Source organism: Pinus tabuliformis, chromosome 2_2, assembly GCF_031772625.1.
Source record: "Pinus tabuliformis cultivar Carrire ecotype Pingquan chromosome 2_2, CPIR1, whole genome shotgun sequence".
Lineage (NCBI taxonomy): Eukaryota > Viridiplantae > Streptophyta > Pinopsida > Pinales > Pinaceae > Pinus > Pinus tabuliformis.
This window is the reverse complement of record NC_142300.1, coordinates 812,765,660-812,789,290: the sequence shown is the minus strand read 5'-3', so window position 1 is coordinate 812,789,290 and position 23,631 is coordinate 812,765,660. Positions and strand designations below refer to the sequence as shown.

At 36.7% G+C, this 23,631-nt stretch overlaps 1 protein-coding gene across 3 annotated transcripts; it reads left to right on the top strand.

Moving 5' to 3' along the window:
• The first annotated feature begins 335 nt into the window (after positions 1 to 335).
• LOC149195432 (DEAD-box ATP-dependent RNA helicase 15-like) lies at positions 336 to 17,086 on the top strand. 3 transcript variants are annotated; one of them, XM_089405254.1, is made up of 13 exons: positions 337 to 524; positions 1,320 to 1,391; positions 2,511 to 2,652; positions 2,771 to 2,871; positions 10,737 to 10,909; positions 11,046 to 11,277; positions 11,404 to 11,522; positions 12,233 to 12,289; positions 12,385 to 12,569; positions 16,002 to 16,146; positions 16,260 to 16,343; positions 16,510 to 16,573; positions 16,757 to 17,086. In XM_089405254.1, exons 2-13 carry the CDS (start codon positions 1,385 to 1,387, stop codon positions 16,765 to 16,767), a joined length of 1,320 nt encoding a protein of 439 aa, XP_089261380.1. In that variant the 5' UTR covers positions 337 to 524; positions 1,320 to 1,384; the 3' UTR covers positions 16,768 to 17,086. The 3 variants fall into 3 exon arrangements, with proteins under 3 accessions (XP_089261381.1, XP_089261380.1, XP_089261382.1); XM_089405255.1 differs by lacking the exon at positions 16,757 to 17,086 and having other exon boundaries at positions 336 to 524; positions 16,510 to 16,584; XM_089405256.1 differs by lacking the exon at positions 1,320 to 1,391.
• The last annotated feature ends 6,545 nt before the right edge of the window (positions 17,087 to 23,631 follow it).

Sequence of the window (23,631 nt, the reverse complement as noted above, 5' to 3'; positions counted from 1 at the left end):
CATTGCAAATAACTTTTAATCACATTTATTTAAATTACAACGTAAATTTCAAAATAATCATTTTCATAAAAATATATTTCAAATTAGTGGAGGAAATATAAATATAAAAATAATTTAATTTAAAAAAGGGCCAATGTGAACCGTAAAACCCAATTATTACACCACCAAGTTACCTTAAAAAGCACAATCTACCAACGGATAAAACCACACTTTTCAAAACTGGATTATTTGAAGCTTTAACTTTGTAGTTGAAAAGAAAATTAACAAACTTTACCAAAGTTTAAGCAAATTAGAGCACAGAAAAACATCTAGAAATTAAATCTAAAAAGATTCCACTTGAAACCCTAGGAAGAAACCCGTCAGCGTGGAGTTTGAGCGCGTTGACAAGGCGAGGGTTTCTTCTTTGTTCCTTCTCTTATTCTCTTCATCTTTATCATTGTCCTTGCTCCACAACTGCGGCTGCGTCTTCAGATCTGTTCGTTACCTCTCGGCGGTTGCGTGTTCGAGCCTCCACGCTCTCTGTGGTATGTGCGCTTAAGCTTTCCTCGTGTTTTGCAGGCGTTCTGCCTGTGGAATATTTTTTTTCGCCTCTGTATGGTCCAAAAAGTGGCTGTTTATGGGTGATAATTACCTGTGTGTTATTTGACCTATTTTTTTTGTTTCGCGATCTCCTGTAGGCTCCTCCTTGAAATTTTCTTCAAGGTTGCAGTAGGTGCTAATGACCTTTAGACCCTTTTTTATTCCCTGTTTTTAGTGGTTTCTTGAGAGTTAGTAACTAGTCCTTTTGTATGTGGTCTATATGGTTTGGATTAGGGGTGTACTAAACTATCCCGAGTTTTCAACCTGTCGCTTTTGTCTTCTATGTATTCTCGAAAACATTAGGGTTTGAGTGTTTATTTGTTGAATGTTTTGATCTGTAAGGGTTTCACTTTGTTTTATTTAATTTTTTGGATTCCGAAGTCTGTTGGAGGTTCAACTGGAGAAGCTCAAGATTAGGAGGGCTTTCAACTCGAAGTAAATCGGCGTTCGGTTCTGAAGCAACGTTGTATGTTTTGAAGTATTTGATGTTTTGAGGCCGAGGGTTTGTTGGAATTAAACTCTGTCAATGTCTTAGGGTATGAACAACGCGCAATTTTATTTAGGGTGTGAAATAAGCACGGGTTTCCAATGTTTTTTGACATTTTCCAGGAATTTTGGGTCAGAACTTGACTTATTGTTAGTATCACTCTTCTGGAACTTTGTTTTGTGTAGTACTTAAAGAATTAGATGCAACTTCTCATTTGTGTTGTATTCTCTTCTCTCTTTTTAATCACTGGCAGAGGCCCTTCGAATTTGAACCTGGGGCCATCCTGGTGTTAAGCGCTTATTACTGGACCATAGTTCGATGAACAGTTAAGTGTTTTTTTTATTAATATGCTTTTGTTTTGAAGTTTGCTAGTTTTCGGAAAAAAGAAACTATTTTTGGCACCCTATTTTTTAGAATTGAGATATTCTGGCTTTACTTTTAAGCCTTATTTGTCGAGCATATATTTTCTCGTTAATATTGCTCTTTCTATTGACACTTGAGGTTGTCACAAAATATACACAATAATAAAATGTTTAATCTTGAGCTTTTGCTTTTCATGTTGATCGATTTTTGCCCACTTAGTTTAATACATGGATTTCTTCGTCTGGTCTTAATGGAAATGGTTACTTACGATTTCAAGTGTTTATTTTAACCCCTGTTTTGTGGCACATGGAGCAAAAAATTTCAGTATGCATAAGCAATTATAGTATAATTTTGTTATATCTGTTTTGATATATTAATGATTTTATAGCAATTTCAGTTTGCAACCACTAAAGTTTTGTTAATCGTTTTCTCCTATTTGTATGCTGTGTTAAAGGACAATAATTTTCTATTAGGAAATGAGTCCTGTTACAGTTTGCTTCTTTGAAAATCAAGTTATTTGCCACATTTCTTTCTCGTGCTTTTGTGGCACATGGAGCAAACAATTTTAGCATGCATAAGCAATCATAGTATAATTTTGTTATATCTGTTTGATATATTAATGATTTTATAGCAATTTCAGTTTGCAACCACTAAAGTTTTGTTAATTGTTTTCTCCAATTTGTATGCTGTGTTAAAGGACAATAATTTTCTATTAGGAAATGAGTCCTGTTACAGTTTGCTTCTTTGAAAATCAAGTTATTTGCCTTTTTTCCTTTTTGTTTGCCTCGTTTAAAGGCAATGATAAAACTTAATTCTTGTATTAAGAAATAAATTCTGCAACAGTTTGTTCCTTTGTAAATCAATATATTTATCATAACCTAAGTAAACGTGGTCCAATTTTGTTGTTTAAAGTTGACTTGATTGGTTAATTTTTTTTATCACATTTTTATGTTGCCTTTTAAGGGACAGTTACGAAGTGCCATTTTTGTACAAAGGAATGCATCTTGTTTCTGTTTACTGTTTTAGAAATTGAGATTTTATCACTTATTATTAGCATGACACTCGTGTCTTATCTCTACAGCGTCACATTTTCTCACGGTAGAAACCAACATGGGAGAATTGAAGGAAAGCGACACTTACCAGGAAGAACTCCTTGACTATGAAGAAGAAGATGTTGCACAGGAATCAGTTGCAGCAAGGGGAGCTGGTGAAACTGTGAAAAAGTAAGTTTCTGTATGATGTACTCTTGAGCAGTGAATATAATGTTTACTCTTATTTCCAAGAATTTAGGGACATGGATTGTTTGCCACTTAACAACTAACTCCATCTATTATTCCACAGAGGTTATGTTGGCATTCATAGTTCAGGCTTCAGGGATTTTCTTCTGAAACCAGAGTTACTTCGTGCAATTGTAGACTCTGGATTTGAACATCCGTCAGAAGGTATTCTTGTTTAACTTATTGGTGGTATAATATGACAGTTCTCTCCCGTTTTTTTTGCCATTATCTGGTTACAGTAATTCAGAAAAGATGATTATATATCTTGTTAAACAAAATTTTGTTTTCTGAGTTCTTACTGCTGTGTTTGATGTTGCTATTATTTGTTTTATTATTTTTGGTCCGTTAGAATGTGAAATTCCTTCCTTTCCAAAAAGCAGAAAAATGATAGGCATATGTCGTATTCTGAGTGTTTTTGATGTCACAAAATGCTATCTAATATGCCTCTGTGCAGAAAGGAAATTAGGCTAGCAATTTTTTTTGTTAACAATACTGGATATAAATACTCAGTGATTTGAATGCTGTAATAAATGCATGACTAACCTGTGTTACGTGATTTTGCAATTTAGTGTTGATCAATTGGTATCACTATCTGCAGAAAGGGAAATGAAGTCATTAGTTCTGTTAATTAACTACTGGACTTAATTCTTGCTTCACACCTTTTCTCACTCTTTTTCTCTGTGTGCAATCATCTTAATTTTGGAAGTCAAGCACAAATTAATTACTCTTGGTCTCAGCAAACTCAAAGATAGTCTTATGTTTAATAGTGAGTGCCAACATCCACGATTTTTCCTTCAAAGGATTCAGTGTCAGCACTTTTTCTTTTAGTCTGAAATTTGTGGTGTTTTTGAATCAGAGATTTCAAGACTCACTTTGTGTAAATCTGTTACCGTCTGCTCTATGCCCCATCGGTGGCCCTAATTGACATTATAACAAATATTATATTATATAAATTATATTTAAAGTACAGGCATCAGGTCACTCCAAGAATCACTAACAACATTGGAGTTCCTTTTTTTTTCCACTGGAAAAATCAGTAATTTTCATTATATTAAGAAAATTACATATAGTAGATGCCATTGGCATATGCTGTAGTGTTCATACAAAATCCACCACGCAGGGTGATGTATCAGAGTTTTTACAAAATGATTTAGAAACAAAACTGAGTCTGTCTGTGTAGCCTGTTCGAGATCACGAGGGATCTATTTGCATACATTATATAATATCCATATCTATATACAGTTTTTCATCAAAGACAAAATTGCAATATTACTGTCGGCTACCGGGACTGTTGTCCCGCTGATCTCTCTGGTCTATGTATGGCCTATGATAAAACCTGTGCTCATCCGTCCCCTGCTGCTCCACAATTAGCCATTCGCCTCTGGGAAGTATCATGGCCTCTTTGGATAATTTGTCAGCCTCGCTGTTATGTTCTCTGTAAATGTGTAGACAAGAGAAATGATTAAATGCAGCCTTGAGAGTATGTGCATCATATAATATATTGCTGAGAGTGTGTGTATGACAAATAGTGACATTATTGATCCAATTAACAACCGTCATTGAGTCCCAAAATATGTTAATATTGGTGCACTGATGTGTCAATGAGAAATGTAGTAGATTTCGAATGGCCAAGAGCTCTGGGAAATTGTTTGATCCTCTGCCAAATCCCATTTTTACAAGGTATCTATGGTGTTCATTGATATGCAAAACAAATCCACCTCCACTTCCTGTTTGGTTCGCAGCCCCATCGAAGAAGGCCCACGGGGTCAATTTATCAATAGAGGGATGAGCCTGTATCGTCCTGGTTCGAGTGGGAGGAGGGTCAGGTAATTCATGGTACATGGCAACGATGGTTGCTCCACGGGGTCGATTTATCAATAGAGGGATGAGCCTGTATCGTCCTGGTTAGAGTGGGAGGAGGGTCAGGTAATTCATGGTACATGACAACGATGGTTGCTTCTGTACGGGGCCAGCACACAGCCTGATCCTCAAAAATAACTCGGTTCCGAGCTAACCAGATGTGCCAGGTTGTCACGAGGGGGAGGTTTAGGAGCTTGGAACCCGGGTGGCAGTGATTCCAGGCAGTCCATGCACCCAAAATGTCATCACCATTCCAGTTCCCCGTAATGCCAAGTTGTGTGCAGATGTTGTTCCATAGTGTGAACTGCCGGGCAATGGAGGAATATGTGAGCCGAAGTCTCTGATGCTGCTTTGCAGAATGTACACCAGGAAGGTCCATAGATGGATCTGCGAGTAAGGTGTTCAGCCGTGGGAATGGTATCTTTGAGAACACACCAGAAAAATAATCTGGTGCGTGGAGGAGCATTCAGCTTCCAAATGTCGCGCCACCACGATGGCGATGGCTCCGGTTTTTTGTGAGAGATAAGTGTGCTGTACCCAAACTTAGGCGCATATATACCATTGTCCGCCTTACACCAAATAAGTTCGTCAGATCCTTGTTTGATGCGGATATGGGATTCGGTCAATGCAAGAACATATTCACTCCATTCTTGATGCCACTGCGGAGGAAGGTCAAGTTGCTGAGCCGATTTCCAAGCTTGAGTGAAAATGTCTGTGCGCAGCTGATCAGCAATATGAGCAAAATTCCAAATGTCTCGATCATGTAGGAATGAAATGAGATCTCGGTTGAGGATGTGTCTGCCCCCACTATTAATCCAAGGATCTAGGCCGATCCTCGTTCCATCGTTTATTCTCCATACTAGATTATCCCAGATGAGGGGAAGGGAGTGTATCAGGGCCTTCCATATTGATGAGCATCCCTTCGCTGTCCAAGATGGTAGTCTAGCCCAATCCAGAATGTTCTGAGGCCAAATGTATTTGTGGTAGGATACTTGTGCCCATAGGTTTTGGCTGGTTAATAGTGTCCATCCCATCTTAGCAGCAAGAGCCAATGCGAAATCGGGTAGGTCTTTGAGACCCCAGCCACCCCATTTTTTGGGCAGGGTGATTTTCTTCCAGCTCATCCATGCAAATATTCTTTTGTCCTGGTTGCCATTCCATAGGTATCGATTGCACAGCTGCTTCAAACGGCCCAGAATGTTCCTCGGTATCCACGCAAGTGCCATCCAGAAGACCGGGGTGGCCTCTAGTACAGACTTAATGAGAACCAATCTGCCAGCCCTGGATAGGAATCTGAAGCTCCAGCCTGAGAGTCTTTTTTCCAATTTAGCGACCAACCACACCCAATCAGCAATTCTTTGACAAGTAGGCTTGAGTCTGAAACCCAAATATTTGAGTCCTCTATCCAGAGGGAGAGCAATATATGGAAAAACCTGAAGGGCTAGCTGAGATTCCTGTACTGTAGTACGAGAGCATGTGATAGAGGATTTAGTCTGGTTTGGAAGCATACCTGTAGCGGCAGAAAAAAGAAGGAGGATCTTTGAAAAAGACCGAGAGTCTCGAATACTGCCATCAAGAAGGATAAGAACATCGTCCACGAAGAGCAGATGTGTGAGAAAACATAAATCGGATATGCGAAGGCCCCGGATATCACCAGCTCTCTTAGCAGAGTCTATGAGACGACTAAGGCCTTCCATGACCAGAAGGAAGAGCAGGGGAGAGAGGGGGCAGCCCTGTCTCAATCCCCTTTCAGAATGAAGGAAGGGAGAGGCCGAACCATTTATGAGGATGCTGAATGTTGGGGATGATATGCAGGCCATGATCCAAGAGATGTAGGAGTGAGGAAAACCCAAGTGGATTAGGATCATTTTGATGGAATCACAAGATCTTTGAAACTACATGGAAAATTTCTTTTCTGAAGGTGGCTTTTTAATGTCATCATACAGAGTCACAATGGAAAGAGCTGGGAACATTAGTGGATGATTAGCAGGTGATTGATGTTATAGATCAATATTGGCATAGTGAATTAAGAATTTTAAATTTGAGCACGCCCAAGTGGTCTCCTTCTAGTTAGCAGGTCAGCTAGCTAATGGGGCCATGTCCATCAAAGAAGAGAATTCTTCAACGAGAGAGATTTGTACTGATGCCCATGGTGTCCTTCAAATAGTGAAACACACTTAGTACTAATGTTTTAAAATATCTTCACCCGTTATTCTACCATAAGTTCGGTTCACCTCACAAATTATGTTCACAAGAGCTGATAGATTTGGCAGGTCAGTTCCTGCCTGGCATGGATAGTAAAACTGTATTGATAGTAAAACGGTATTGACATGTTAGTATATTCCCACATCATAGAATCCAAGTAAATGCAGCCTCATTTGTGTAATCCTGGGATATCGCAATGTCTGCCTCTTTTGTTCTGCTCTCTGCTATGAGTTATGGTGGATTTCTTAGCTTAGAGACGAAGTGGGTGCCCAAGAAATTGGGATTATGCTGCAGCAGTCAGAGATGAGATTGAGAACCCCTTTCACACATAGGAGTTGTTTAACGCCTTAACTGTTCAAGTCAGGCCAAGAAGTCTGTGGCTGATCCCGGGAAACAACTTGTGCAGTCAAATTTTGGTTTCAAAGAAGAGAACTCTGGTTTCTTTGTTAGGTTGAAATATATGCTGGAGAAAGGGATGAATTGGCAGCGGAGATAACAAAAGATGTGCTTGCACGTCTACACACTGCAATCATGATTCTGGACATTACTTATCCACGTCTGATTGATGAGAACTTCAAGAGCCAGGAACCCAATAGCATTGAGACACTGGCATATGATGTGTTCAGTCTACAGCTAGCGCTATGTTTTGAGCTGTTACAACAATGGATTTTAACATTCCAAGTGATCTCTTCATCTACAACAATCCACTTCTTGGATGGCTAGATTTCCTGTTTTGTACAGGTTAAAATATGTATTGCCTGTTCTTAGTTATGTGTTATTTGTCTTTGTTACAATGTGTTTTTTATGATATTTCCCATGGTAGTTTGAATGGTTATTGAAAATGCCAGATATCTTCATGTCACCTTAGATATGAGTTTTATATTAACAGAAATGTCTTTGTCAAAAATTTGTAATATACATTACAAGTTTTAAAGCGTTAAAATGTAATCAAAACATTAGTATTATCTTTTGTCTATAAAAAACATTTATAAAATTTAAACTTTCCAATTTTTTTAACAATCTATCAAGCCTTCAACACCCCTCTCCATATTAGTAGTTTATATGATGACATGGACCCTGTAGTGGCAGGGGGTTGTTATCTCCTTTATCTGCTCGTTACTGCTGTGGGGCTCTGTCTTTGTTATCACGTGTTTGTTATGATAATTCCCATGGTAGTTTGAATGGTTATTAAAAATACTAGATGTCTCCTTGGGGGAGAGTGTTATATTAATAGAAACCTCTTTTTGTCAAAAAAATTTAATATATTGTGTAACATTATTACAAATTTTAAAAGTTTAAAATATAATCAAATGTCTTTTCAAAAAAATGTAATATATTGTGTGTACTATCATTACAAGTTTTAAAGTGTTAAAAGATAATCAAACATTAGTCTTATATTTTGACTATTAAACACTTTTTAAATGTAAACTTAAACATTTTTTTTTAACAATCTACCAAGCCCTCAACCCTCCTTTATATATTAATTTATATGGTGACATGGACCCTGTAGCGGAAAGGGGTTGTCATTTCCTTTTGCATCTCGCTGTTGCTGTGGGGTTCAGGTCCACTCTCATACTTATTTTGGAGGTTGTTAACACGAGTGACAATAGCCCTTTTTTAAGAATTTTTTTTGTTCTTTTTTGTTTTTAAATTTCTATTCTTTATTGAATCGTTAGCTCTGTTTTTCTGTAGTATACAAGTTAATAGAAACGTCTTTTTGTCAAAAAAATTTAATATATTATGTGTAACATTATTACAAGTTTTAAAGGATTAAAATATAATCAAATGTCTTTTTTAAAAAAAAATGTAATATATTGTGTGTAATATCATTACAAGTTTTAAAGTGTTAAAAGATAATCAAACTTTAGTCTTATATTTTGACTATTAAACACTTTTTGAATGTAAACTTCAACAATTTTTTTTAACAATCTACCAAGCCTTCTACCCTCCTTTATATATTAATTTATATGGTGACATGGACCCTGTAGCGGAAAGGGGTTGTCATTTCCTTTTGCATCTCGCTGTTGCTGTGGGGTTCAGGTCCACTCTCATACTTATTGTGGAGGTTGTTAACACGAGTGACAATAGCCCTTTTTTAAGAATTATTTTGTTCTTTTTTGTTTTTAAATTTCTATTCTTTATTGAATCGTTTGCTCTGTCTTTCTGTAGTATACAAGTTCCAGGTACTGCCATTCTGTATGGATTTGGATAGCCAATATCTGAATCTCGATACAGATACTTTGTATCAGCCCTGTGTTGGGTATAGCATAGGTACCCATATCAGATATCTGATACACTGGGATTGGTAACTTCAGTAGGCATTTCAAGGCTATAAATATGTCCAGTTTTTATATGGACTGTTCTATGAAAATTGATGAAGGATTGCATTTTGAACATTAGTATGACTTGTTACTGATAAGAAAAAAAATTGCCCTCTTTTCCAATAAGAAAAGAGGCCTTGTGTTGGCTTAATCATAGTTGAAGCCAAGGAGATGGGTGTGCTATAAATCTGATACTATCTACATACATGACGATAGCTTTGTGCTTGTCCAACAAAATTGTTTCATGCTATATATATCTCTTTTATATTGCTGATTGCGTTACTGGTTCAGTTTAATTAAACTAAGTTTATAACTTAAAGTTTCACAAGTAATATCTCTTGGGTCTGAACTGGCTTCCTTGTAAAATGACTTGTAAAATCTGGCCTAAAGAGGCACAGTCCAAGAGAATCTATATCCTTTGGACCCAAAGCACCTATATCAAGCAATGCATGCCACCCGTTCTGCTGTGCCAGACACATCCAGTGGTAAGAATTAGCTCTAGTCACCCAGACCGTATGGGAAACACAAAGAGTCCTTTTGCAGAATCTACTCTCCTTTTTTTACTTGTGCCCGAGCTGTTTTCTGAGTTCTGCACTACACAGCCCAAGTGTTGGCCACTTGAACCAGGCTCTCTGTATTTCGGCCTCCTTCTCTATGGCTGTCTGACCATCCAGTTAAGAGACTCACTTCCAAAATCAAACATGTTTAGCCTTTGAGAAAACAATGGGCTTGTTACTGGTAAAAAAATTCGCTCCTCTTTCCAATAAGAAAAGAGGACTCTCATCGATTTAATCATAATGTAAGCAAAGGAAAGGGGTGCACTATGAATCTGATACTACATGCAAGTATAGATTTGTTCATGTACAATAAAATTGTTTCATGCTATATATCTTCTGTATGTTTCTTCGATAGTAGTTTGTCAAATGAAAGTGTTGTTTAATTAAACTAAATTTACAATTCAAGTTTCACTAGTAATATGTTGAAATACAGCCGTTGTAAGTTGACTTGAAATTATATTTTTTATTGTGTTATTTCTTTTGTAGTCCTTTCACAACTTCAATAATAGGAAAATCAATCTTCACAAATTGTTTCCCTATGCCAGAAATTGAATGTATTTTTTGCTTTGCTAGTCTTGGAGTGTTATAGTGGAATGTTGTGACAAGTTCTCTCTTCTTAGATATGGGTTTGTATATTCTGTTTAGAGGGAATTTAAAGTTTCACAACATACCAATTTTTTTTGGGCCTCTAATTTGGTACAATGTGCTCTATTGTCAGAAGTCCTGTTGCTTCTTTTGTGCCAAACATCGTAAAGACAGGAAATACAAATTTATTCATTTTTGCATCAAGAGTTGGTGTTTGTCGTGAACATAAGATTTTGAAGTGGTTTAGATTGGCAGTGTATTTAACATTCTGGTCACTGGTGTATAACAAATCCTTTGAAAAGATTGTGTGAAAATTTTTAATTTGATTTTTATTTATGGTCTAAAACGTTCATTTAATGATGTGTGCAGGTAATTTACTTGCACCGTGCTTCTAAAGTTGGAGCATAATGATGGCTATCTTAAAGAATTCTGCATCAGACAATAATGAATGTCATATAAGCCCTAACGGAGAATGTTACTTTATTTTGTTTGGTTCTCTCAGTACAACACGAGTGTATTCCCCAGGCAATCCTTGGGATGGATGTAATTTGCCAAGCAAAGTCTGGAATGGGGAAGACTGCTGTTTTTGTACTTTCAACACTGCAGCAGATTGAACCTGTTGCAGGACAAGTTGCTGCTCTTGTCCTGTGTCATACTCGAGAATTGGCATATCAGGTATTTTGAAGAATAGATATGATTTAATAGCTTTTTGAAAAAAGTTTTTACATTACCTATGCATGTTAGTCATATATCTTACATTGATATCTATATCATAGATATTGACTGGGAGTTCTGAATTTTTGTTTTGTAGATATGCCATGAATTCGAGAGGTTTATCACCTACTTGACAGACTTGAAAGTGGTTGTATTCTATGGGGGTGTAAATATTAAAACACATAAATCATTACTAAAAAATGAATGCCCCCATATAGTTGTTGGAACCCCTGGAAGGATACTGCAATTAGAAAAAGAGAAATATCTGAATCTAAAAAATGTCCGGCATTTTATTCTGGATGAATGTGACAGAATGCTAGAATCTCTTGGTATGCTAGTGAACCACTCTTTTAAATATCTCGTGATATACCTTTTTTGTCACTTCAATATTAACTATTTTATTTTTATACATTCAAGTAGTTTTGCTGCTATATCTGACATTACTTGCTGTGTAGACATGCGGAAAGATGTCCAGGATATTTTCAAGATGACCCCTCATGACAAGCAAGTAATGATGTTCTCAGCCACACTGAGCAAGGAAATTCGGCCTGTCTGCAAAAGATTTATGCAAGATGTAAAGTCTTTTGTCCAATTGATTTCATGTTAACTGACAGAATATTCTTTCCTTATCAAGGAAACTAGTTAGGGGGTGATGATTAACTTGTTCAATTTTCTTAGTTACATGCATATTAGTGTTATTAGTCACATGCAGTAGAGTTCAGTGTTTCTATTTGTTTTAAAGTGCTAACTTGTATTTACACAGATACATTTCGACATATTATGTTCTGGATAAGGTTCCGTAGATGTCAATGTTTGTGTTTACAAAGTAGGCACGTTGTTAATTCCCAGTGATTTTTCTTGGAGTCTGTCAACTGTGAAGAATCTGAGATTTGTAATTAATGTAATAAATGTTCGATGTTGGGTTTGCCTGTTACTTAAGACTTCTCTTTGCATTCTCAAGAATGGAGCTGCATTAGGGGGAATGCAGGGCTGCATTTTATAATGGTGGCCATTGCACATGTGATGGAGATATGGCTACATGTGGCCTCAGTTACTGGCTTTTGTAACAGCAATACAAATAATTAATTCATTGCAGTAGCAAAGTATTAAATTCAGAACTCAGAGACAGTATGTTGGACCACGATGCTGCTAGTTGAACATTTCAGTCCTTTTCGTTCCACATATGCTCTGCTTGGATCAAGGAGAAGCAAGTGTTGTGGCACTTTTGGCTCCTCATCGCAACACCTCACCTAATGTTGCCCTGACATTTGTTTCCATTTACAGCCTATGGAGATATACGTTGATGATGAGGCAAAGTTGACACTTCATGGACTAGTTCAGGTGTTTATTTACAAGTGTACTATGCAAATTAAATTCATGTTGTCAATCATTTCTTGTGTCAATTTTTTGGTACTTACACCCTGTCTTTGTTTCAGCACTACATCAAGTTGAGTGAGCTGGAGAAGAACCGAAAATTGAATGATTTGCTCGATGCGCTGGACTTCAACCAAGTGGTGATATTTGTTAAGAGCGTGAACAGAGCTGCGGAGCTAAACAAGCTACTTGTGGAGTGTAACTTTCCTTCCATATGCATTCATTCTGGGATGACACAGGAAGAAAGGTGTGTTTATATTTTCATAATATTTAATACTTTTTTTTTTTGTTTTGGCTCAGCACCACTGTATTTCCTGCATTTGAACCTTCAGAACAAGGAAGCTTGTTTCTTGACCAGTGCCCTGCATATTCACTCCTCATCCCCGGTTTCTGAATGGCTGGTGTTGTTAACTGAAGGCTGTGGCTGTTAGCTCTGTAGGACTCCATGAAAATCCGTTGCGTTTTGATGATTGTTAATCATGTTTTATTATGCTCCTTATTTGTAAACTATTACTATATTTGGTTATACTAAGGTGTGCTGATTTTGTGTTGCCTTGAATGCTTTAGTACGGTTTAAAATTTTAAAATTGTTTTTATTTTTAGTTGTTGACAACATTTCTAGAATCTTCGACTAATGGCATATCAAAATCCTGTTTATATCTGCATTATTCTAGAGTAGCCTGTGTTTAGCTTCTCTAAGTTACTATGCCTTACTGGAAACTGTGACTAATTTCAGTTCCATCATAGGCTGTTATTTCAAAATCATAGGTTTTGAATTGGTACACAAGGATTTGGTGATGTCAGGTTAGCTTGCCGACAATGCATCTAAACAGCTACCTCTACTTTTGTGATGAGAAGTGCTCTTTGTAGTATTGACCTGTATTACTCTCTACCTCTAGTTTCCCCTGTATCTTTTGGTGCTTAGAAGGAGCCATGTTATTCCCCCAACATCTTATCTCTATTGGTACTTTTGTTACTGAGTATTTCTTCTTTCTACTTCTGTTTGTACTTTTGGTGCTGAGTAATTCTTCTCTCTACCTCTATTTGTACTTTTAGTGTCACTTGTATCTCTTTTGCTTTTGATGCTTGGGAGTAGCTATGGCTGTCCTCTTTTGTTGCTTTTTGTTTTTGTTTTTGTTTGGGTTCGTGTGAAATACATATCCCCATGAAACCTGCCAGGCATTTCCCCTCTTTTCAAGCATGGTACCCAAGCAAAACCAATGTTTTAAAACTCAGATTCGGTCTTTGATTTGGCCACCTACCAACTTGGGTTTTGACTCAGACTTGGATTGACTCAAATGCTGCAACAACTTAAGATTCTTTGAAAATAGGTGTGCTGCCAACAACTTCCAGCATGATTATCTCCTTGGATAGCCTTTAAAATCTGTCGAAGTGCCCAGTTAACAATAATATGAGCATAATGCTGAGTGAAGAAGAGCATTTGTCAGCAAATACCATCAGCTTTTATTCGCTTTTATTTTTGGCATTTATCAACAGATTTAAGATTTTCTCCCCTGTAGACTAACACTGATTCTGAGTTAATAAAATGATGCAAATATGATGTTTGTGTCAGCTCCTGGTGAGGTGTGTTTTCCCATATGATGTAGGATTTTTACAAGATTGCCTACAGATCAGCATTCTACTGATGTGAATATGCATCAAAATCCATTTTTTAGAGTCTCGACCATTCAATGCATATTTCAGGCCTTGCAATAATGACCTGAAGGTCCTCACTGAATACTTTGTTATAAGAGGACCAACTCTGGCCAACATGTAGAAAGGACAATTGTAGATCAAACCCTATACACTATACATAGTCAACATTTTCCACATTCTAACTGTGGTTTGTGAGCTGGCTTGGCTGGTCTGGGCCACTGTACTAAATAGCTACAAACTGGTCTGCTGGTCTCATTTGTTGGCTGAGTTGAAGTGGCACCCTATTCGATTGGCTGGTTTGACCTGTGATGAGTTGGACTGGGCTGGTTTTTAAAACATTGGGCTAAAGTGGATTCTTTATGGATCGCTGTTCTGGATTGTTGGCTGATTTGAACTGGCACCCTTTCTGATTGGCTGGTTTGACCTATTATGATGAGTTGGACCAGGCTGGTTTTTAAGGTTTTTAAAACATCGGGCTAAAGTGGATTTTTTATGGCTCAAGGCCTAGACAACATTATACTGTGAAGAGCTCAACATGTCTTTTGTGGGATTTGTTCCTGGGTGCAGAGTATGACATTCCTAAACTGCCTGGGTTAGACCCAATTGAGTTGCTTTTATGTTACTGTTATGAACAATTATTTAATAAACTTAAGCCTCTTTTCAGATGATTTTTACTCGGTGCCACTTTTGTGGTTATTTTATTGCCCTTTGCATTTAAGTGCATTCCAGGCAAATTTATTTGTCTTTGAAATAAATGTCAGATAGCGTATTCCAATATCTAGGTTAATTTCACCAGATCTTAAAGCCCTTATTCTAGCATTTGAATTTGCTAGTGTCCCAATAATAACTAGCCCATAACGGTGAAAATAGTTTAAAGCTGGTGGTCTTTATGCTTTTGCTTACATTACCGAAAAAACAATTTCAATTCAATGGGGGAACTAATGGCAGTGACATCACCTGCAGTATGATGTTAGCATGATTTCATCTAGAAGAGTCATATTGGTCCATGAGGGAAGCCTTTAGGAGGAGCCTGTGATATCGGAAATTTGTAGGTCCACTGGGATGCTCCCAAGGATGAGAGTGCGGGGGACCTGGGTGTTGCATCCCCAACCCCAGGGACCAATACCTGTAGTTACCTTGTTTTACTTGCTAATGAATATGAAGTGATATGGACAACCCAGAGTGAATGAGATATGTAATGTCCACGTGTTTAATGGAAAAATAATTGAGGTCTGTGGTGCATAAAAGTAGGCTATCAATCATATATATAATAATAAATAACCATCATAGATCCATCTTAACCCCAAAATAATAAGCATGGAGACAGGTGAAAAGAAATTAAGGTTGTGCCTTGTTTCTTCTCGATCCCTCTCACCCCAATTAGATTTGGGGTTGACATGGATCTATGTTGGTGGCATTTGAATGACGTAATATCTTTTTACGAAAGGGCTGTTCGGGGGGGGGGGGGGGTGTCGATATTGGGAAAAAAATAATAATGTAGACATGATATTATTTTTTTTCGAATACCCACCACCCTCTTATATATGCAAAAGCCTGCTGAGTATTCCATGTAATCCTTTGCTTGTAAGCAGGATTGACTGTTGATGCCAAAGTTCCAAGCACCTAACCTTGGGGGGGGGGTCAAGAGAGTTGAACCCATGATCTTGTTAAATTGGGAGAGATTTCATGTCTGGCTCATGACTGGTTGAGCCACCCCATTGTCCATAGGGGGCAAACATGTCAAATGTGATTTAAACTTGGATGGGAAGCAGAACAACTTCAATTAAGTTAGACCCAGTTGACAAAGCATTTGAGTGCCACTATATAACGGCACATTAATTTGCTACACCATATTTTTAATATCCGGTAATTGAAAATTATAGCTTTCATCCAAGGTTGAACATATCTTATTTCTTGCTTTTGAGAAAGTTGCCTCTAAGAGGCTGTTGATTACAATTATTATTCATTAATTTGCTGTGATATATTAAGCCATCAGTAATTCATGATAACTCTCTGTGTGCAGATTGACAAGATACAAAGGTTTCAAGGAGGGTCATAAGAGGATATTAGTTGCAACTGATTTGGTTGGTAGAGGAATCGACATTGAGCGTGTAAATATTGTTGTTAACTATGACATGCCAGATTCTGCGGATACTTACTTGCACAGGGTATGCCTACATACATATATACGGTCCAAGAATGCTTTTACTTAGTATTCAAATATTTATAAATTGTAATTTTAATTTTAAGATATAGAACTGAGAGTGTGGATTTTATGCAGGTTGGAAGGGCTGGCAGATTTGGTACGAAGGGTCTTGCAATCACGTTTGTTTCCTCTGCTTCTGACTCAGATGTGCTCAACCAGGCATGTGCCTTACTGAAGAATTTATTCAAGAGCTATTAATGATTTTCATTGCCTGGATGGTCGTCTAATGACAGCTTTTGTTATTTTGCATCATTCATATCGTGCATTTTGTAGGTTTAAGAATTTATTGAAGTTGACTTGCAACATATATTTCGTTCTTTTTTAGGTTCAAGAACGTTTTGAAGTTGACATAAAGGAGCTCCCAGCACAAATAGATACATCTACATATAGTAAGTATTAGTTGTGCAAACCTATGAATGGTTGATTTTCATTTCATCCTTGCCATTTGCTGTATCCATTCACTGCTTGGCTTTTGCTGATGATTCATTCATAGTGCGGCCTTCTTTTATCGATGATGTGATTGCAGCTGTGGCATGTTGGCTATAAAAACGTATGTTTCTGTTTGATTGCAGTGCCATCATAAATGATTTGGTATGATGCTACTTTCAAAGGCTTTTCAGTTCGAGCAATTTCAAGAAGGGGTTGGTCTCGTTTCTGCCTCCCCCTGGAAGGATGTCTGGAAAATTTTGAACACATCTGAGCTGGAGACAGCAGCAATTTTTGTTGAGCAGCGTATATTTAGATTGATCAGTTAGTTTAACCTGACCTACTCTTATGATGGGATAATCACTCTGGAAATGCTGCTGAAGACTTGACTGAATTGATATATCCTATAAATGAACACATTGCTGTTGTATTAGCATTTGTTTATTAAGTACCTGGTCTTTCTTTTCACCCTGAAATGCTTTTGTAGGCTTATTTATTCAAATCTTTTACTTGTAACATATATATTGGTGTATTATTAATGCTCTAAGAAATGCCTAAAGGCTGAGATCCAAAATAGTATGAAGTGCCCTAATTTATGGCTATATCTTGAAAATATTATGAGTTAAAGATCATATGCAGGCATACGTATCTGTTTGATCTCCGTTAATGGTAGCATTTGTTCTGCGGGCATATATTTTGATCTCCGTTAATGGTAGCATTTGTTCTGCGGGCATATATCTTGATTATCGAAGTAGAATGATTGATATCGAAGTTAGATGGGATGATGTAACAGAGTAGAAAACATGTATGCTGTATTGTGGCATGTTGATTTGCCAAACTTGGCTATGTGAATATCTTGTTTAGAAGTTGAGGACATGAAAGTAATATCATAGACGTGCATTTTTCATATTAGAGCAATGGTAAATATGCTTGTCAGGTCTGTTACCGTTGTTGAATTGTGTTACATATTTTCTTTTATATGACGGAAAAATTATAGAAATTGCATTCAATTCTTGTTTCAAAGTATCTTAGTTTTTTATGTTGTTTATTTCCTTTATGGGTGCATGACTAGTTCTTAAAAATTTGCTTTCAGCCATTTTGTTATAGGAATTGATATCGTCTCTGTTTTACATTCTCCAAGTATATCTTTCGTGGTAGTTTTGGTAGGTAAAAGATATCGGGCGGTGGGTGTGCGTGTAAGTACAGATCCTCGCCATTAGAGTACATCATAATTAATATAGAAGTATACATTTAGGAGCTGGGCAGATGACATGAACCTTGCAACAGACCATGTCGAACAATTCCCAACCTTTGATTTGATTTGATTTTGGGAAACAAGGATATATATGAGAAGAGTGGGCCTCACATGGAATGATCCTTTGTTACGGTGAATATCTCCACTGTTAGATCCTTTGTTACGGTGAATATCTCCATTGTTCCTGCAGGCACAGAGTGAGATCTGTCCTTACGAAGCCATTACTACAATATTTATTACGAAGCCATTACTACAATATTTATCAAGGCATTATAACTTATTTTGTCACTAGCTGGAATTTGAACCTGGGTGGCGAAGATAACAACCATTCTGCCCAATCTCTGTTAATCATTTTACACAAATATAAGTAAAATTCTCAAGCACATAGCAATGGTACATATAATTGAAATATAACTAAAATAGTTCATATGTGAACAAAGAGGCCCTAAATGGTGTTGTGGAGTCGCGGAAAAAATCATTCCACAATTAACTATAATTAAACATAATTAAAATCATTACACAATTAACTATAATTAAACATAATCAAAATCATTGTCTTTAATTAAATATAATTGAACATAATCAAAATCATTGTCTATCTGGAGATTCTCATCATTAGTATCACCCTTCAATTAAATATAATTAAACATAATCAATATCATTGTTTATATGGGGATTCTTATTATTAGCATAACCTTTAACATTACATGGAGCAGGAACTGACAACAACCCTTTTAAATTGTTTTGATAACACTGGTTTTGTTTTTAATCATTGTATGGTTCTTTCTTTCGCTGTGGTGGCTTTTCTTGTAGGACAGGATCTTATCGGAGCAGTTGAAATGCTTTGTTTGATGTTTGGATTCTTTGTCTTCAGTTTCATCTCACGGATAATCCTCAGTAAAATCAGAACCTTGTAAAGTGAACCCTTGTCTTGGTCATGTGCTATAATTATTTCTGATAAAAAATTATACTTACAATCAAGCATTGAATGTTGACTTTATATGTCCTTTTGGTTATATTCTTTCGTCTAGTAGTGGATGTTAGGTTGGTTATTTTCTTGCGTCTAGTAGTGTATGTGCGGTTGGTTATTTTCTTGCATCTAGTAGTGTGGAGGTAGAAAATTTGATGCGTTTATCTCAGATCTCATGTTCGAGAAGTGAGCTTACATTATCTATCCGATCGTTAAAGATAAATTGAACACACTCGTCCGGAGATGTTCTAGAAGATAAACACTGGCCCTTTTGTCAAAAGAGTCGGTAGATAGTTCTTAATACAATCTGTTATATTCAAGCAATCAATTTACTATTTCAGCGTTCCTTAGAAACAAAATCATTAATCTGGATATGACCTGCCCTTTGTATTCAGCCGATAATCAGCTGGTTTGGTTGCAGTCCTGAGTGGGTTCTGGAGGTCCTTGAGGGTGCTTGCTGTAGTATGGTTCATCAACAGGAAGTGTGTTTGATGATCCCGTTCTGGCTCAGGTGTTCAATGATGTCTTTTGATTCAGATCTGTCCAGCATTCCAGAGAGACCCTCTCAAGTTCCTTGATGCCAAATCGTTCTCTATCCCGTGCTTCTCAGTATCTCGACTGTGCTCTGCTGATTTTTGCTTATATAATTATTTGTTTAGAATATTTCCCTAACAATTTTATCTCATGATCGTCAACATCAAATTCATTTGGAGGTAAAGCTGTGCTCTGCCAACTCCTTGGAATGACGAGGTTGAAATCAACAATTTGGAATCTTCTTCATGTTCCTTGTAATGAAGAGGATTCGAAAGGGAGTACGAGGCCTTTAATGAAGAGCAGCAAAGGACCGTTGATTCGAGTTGTATATAATACTCGAGCAACCTCAGTGGGTACCAAGCATTTAGGGATGTTATTGGTGGCTACACCTATATTATCAGCAGAAACATACACTGGGCCGATGTGGTGATTCTTGATGACCCCTCCAGTACCTCGTATCCCTTGGGGTCGGCTTCCTGGAGTTGTTGATGATACTCGAGTAACCTCCGTGGGTACCAAGCATTTAGTGATATTATTGGTGGCTACACCTATATTATTAGCAGAAACATACACTGGGCCGTTGTGGTAATTCTGGATGACCACTCCAGTACCTCGTACCCCGGAGTTGTTGATAATATCGAGGAACCTCCGTGGGTAACAAGCATCTAGTGATATTATTGGTGGCTACACCTATATTATTAGCAGAAACATACACTGGGCCGTTGTGGTGATTCCTGATGATCCTCCAGTACCTCGTACCCCTTGGCCGTGGAATTTATATCACTTGCTTCTGAACATTTTGGGTTGCAGTCGTTTTCCAAATGCACAGAGGTTCACACCCTCATCGTTTGTAGTGAGGGTGCACATGCATACACACGTTGGTCCCTTTACGAGGGAACGTGGCCTTCTTTGAGCATTTTGGGCCAGAGTTTTGTTTCCCAAGTGTAATCACATGCATATATACATGGAGGATGAGGGCGTTCAACATGAATAGATTGTAGGACGAGGGTGTTCAACGTGAACACTCACATTTTACATTTTAGTTTGTAAAAAGTTATTGGGTTTGCTAAGTTGTATCAATGTTGAGATGACTGCACACTTAAGTTTTGGTTTGAGAATTGTTATTTGGGTATTTAAGCTGTCAAAATCACACAGGGATCACACCTAAAGTGGGTTAAGCATTTGAATTGAGATGTTTGATTCAGCGATTTAGAGCTAAGGTGTTGGGGGTTTCTATTTCTCCTGCTATAATGTGCTTCCGAGCAATTTTGGTCACATTTCTGTTTTATCTATAGAGTATTTTTGGACTGTTAGGTGATTCCTGCATTTCTCTGCCCCATCATCATTCAGGTTTGCAAGCAATTTCTCATGGAAAAAAAACAATTTCAGATTTTTGTATGAAGAGATTTTTTTGTTTGGTTATCTTTATCATTAACTGATTTGATACCCCTAAAAAATAATTTTTTTATTCGTCTTTATCCAAACATATATAACCAGAAAGGTCAAACATATAAGCAGAAAGGTTTAAAAAGGCTATGTTTTTGTTTTGTTTTTTCTTTAATTTCACATGAGTAAATTTGGAATGTTTTTTCTAATTTGAAATTTTATTTGATTCATATAACTTACTCTTTTATTTTTTAATAATCTGTGTCTTTTTAACTTGGTTAAAAATTCTTTTCTTTTATTTTTAAATTGTTGTCGGTTTTAAATTTTTATTTAAGTCATATTATTATTATGTTCTCTCCAATAATCTTTTATCCCTACACTATTTATAAGTTTATTTTATCATTTATATAAAAACTCCATTTAGTGTTCTATGCATCAAACATATTTGAACTATCCTTTAATTGCCTCAACTTGATTAATTGATTTATGTTTCACCTGTTTTTTGGATTGATTTTTCTAGTTCAATATTTATACAATGTGTTTAACAAAATGCAGCGCATATTCATTGCAACTTTATAACCTCTATACATATTGCTCCTCTTTAGATTTAATTTGCCACTGAATCTCATGACTATATTTCCCTATCGTGTTAGAAATTAAGTTATCGATGATAAAGGCACACCAAAATTATAGAATGGGATTCTTATTTTAAGTTCAAAGACGATGACGATATATTTAAGGAGGAGGCTTATATCCAAGGAAAGTGAACCACCGAGCCAAAAAGCGAAATAATTCCATGTCCCAAGGAAAACAACCTCACCATCCCAAAAACCGGATTTTCCTTCGTAATACTTTTGCCATCGTAAACCGGATTCTTATTTTAAGTTTAAAGAGAGTTATATATGCAAGGAAAGGCAACCACCCAGTCAAAAAGCAAAATAATTCTGTCTCAAGGAAAACATCCTCACCATCCCAAAAACCGGATTTTCCTTCGTAATATTTTTGCCATCGAGGTCTCGGTCCTTGGAAATTTGCATGTACCAGATTAGGGCTCTTCAACATATTAATTATGTCAAGTACCATTTTCTTTAAACTATTATACATTAGTAGTTTCACTAGTTGCGACTGTGTTCACTTCGTTCGTTTCGATGGATCAGGGCCTCTGTCTTTACTGTAAGGCTTGGTCTCATGGCAAATTCTCGTCACAGGTTCATCATCTACCTATGCTGGTTTGTGTTCTTTTTTTCAGCCTCTTTTTAGCTTTTTCTTTTTTAGCTGTAAAGTGGGGGAAATCTATCTTGTTACATTGGCTATTTGTGTATGACGACTCTCCCTATAACTTGACAACTTGGTATTCTCCATCTTGATTTCTCTTTTGTAGTAGAGATTTTATTTCACATTGTAAAGTTGTGACGGTTGCCCCTTTTATTGGTCTGGTTTGTCGTATTAAAAAGTGCCTAGCGTTACAAAAAAAATTCTCTTTTGCGGTAGATATTTTATTTCAGATTGTAAAATTGTCACGGTTGCCCCTTCTATTAAAAAGTGCCTTGGTGTTAAAAAACAAAAAAAAAAACTACTCCTATAACATGTCCAGTTACAAAATGAGAAGGGGAAAAATATGTTCGTGATATCTTTGGATTCTTATTATCTTTCTTATGTTTTTTTAGTTCATCAAGCAATTACCAAAGCCAATACACAAAGATCAAGGACACCAAATGAGGGGAAAACTTGGGCAAGTAACTTTTCCTTTAGTAATTCAAAATGAGATGGACCAAGACCTTAGACCAATAGACCTTCTTCATCCACCAGATAAGCCATCTAAAATGATTTAACTACCTTCAATAGTCTCTTTTTGTCTAGTAAACCTAAGAACAATCGAGAAATTCAACTTTCCAGCTTTAGAACTTTGAACCCCAACAATAGAATTTTGGTCCAACAACTGAACATAAGTTTTGACCCTTCCAATCGCTTAGTATCTTCACACGTGTGTGTGTGAGAGAGAGAGAGAGAGAATTTTGACTTCTGCTGCTTATGAGAGACCTCCTCCTCCTCCGTCTCCGTCACTATCCTTTTCTTCTTCTTTCCTTGAAATTCACACTGTTTCTGACTCCAGAAGTTGCAGATCAAACTTCTTGTGAGTGACAAATGAGGCCGAGTTGCTACCTTTATATAGTGATTCTGCCCCCAGTTTTAGGCCGACTTGATGAAGGCGGCCTATAAGACTTGATTTACATTAAAATAATTTGCTTTCTTGACAAATAAATGAGGGGTTCTTTACATTATGACCCAAGCATGAAACCCATGCTTTAATAAGTCAATTTCTTTAATTTTTTTTGATAAATAAATTACATCATGACTCCAATACAATTATGAAGACCCAAGCATGAAACCCATGCTTTAATAAGTCAATTTCTTTAATATATATATATATATATATATATATATATATATATATATATATATATTATTAAATTACGTCATGATTCAAATACAATTATGAAGACCTGTTGAGAAATCCCATTGGGGTGAAAAATTAATTGATTTATCTTATTATGACATTATATTGTGATGATTTGTTATTAATTTTTCTTCTTTCAATTTTTCTTGTTCTTATCATCAAGATTAATGCCAATCAATAAATAGAGGACACGAGATGTAGGCACACAGTTAGGGGAAAACCCTTAAGTAGGGGAAAACCCAATCTAGAACTCTTCCTTCAATAGATTCAAAACAAAAACTGAGATGATTCGGACCCTCATAACTTAGACCAAAGACTTCTCCCATCCATAAAGTCAACCTTGTCACATCATGCTTCAGTGATTTGTTCTGTATTAGATATTTCGTTCTACAATACTTTGTTCTTGCAACAATATGAT

Bases quoted from the DNA above. Each gene is read 5' to 3' on its own strand.
- LOC149195432 (XM_089405254.1), top strand. The intron at 2,653-2,770 runs GTAAGTTTCTGT...ATTATTCCACAG, and splicing joins GCTGGTGAAACTGTGAAAAA to AGGTTATGTTGGCATTCATA. The intron at 12,290-12,384 runs GTGTTTATTTAC...TCTTTGTTTCAG, and splicing joins CACTTCATGGACTAGTTCAG to CACTACATCAAGTTGAGTGA.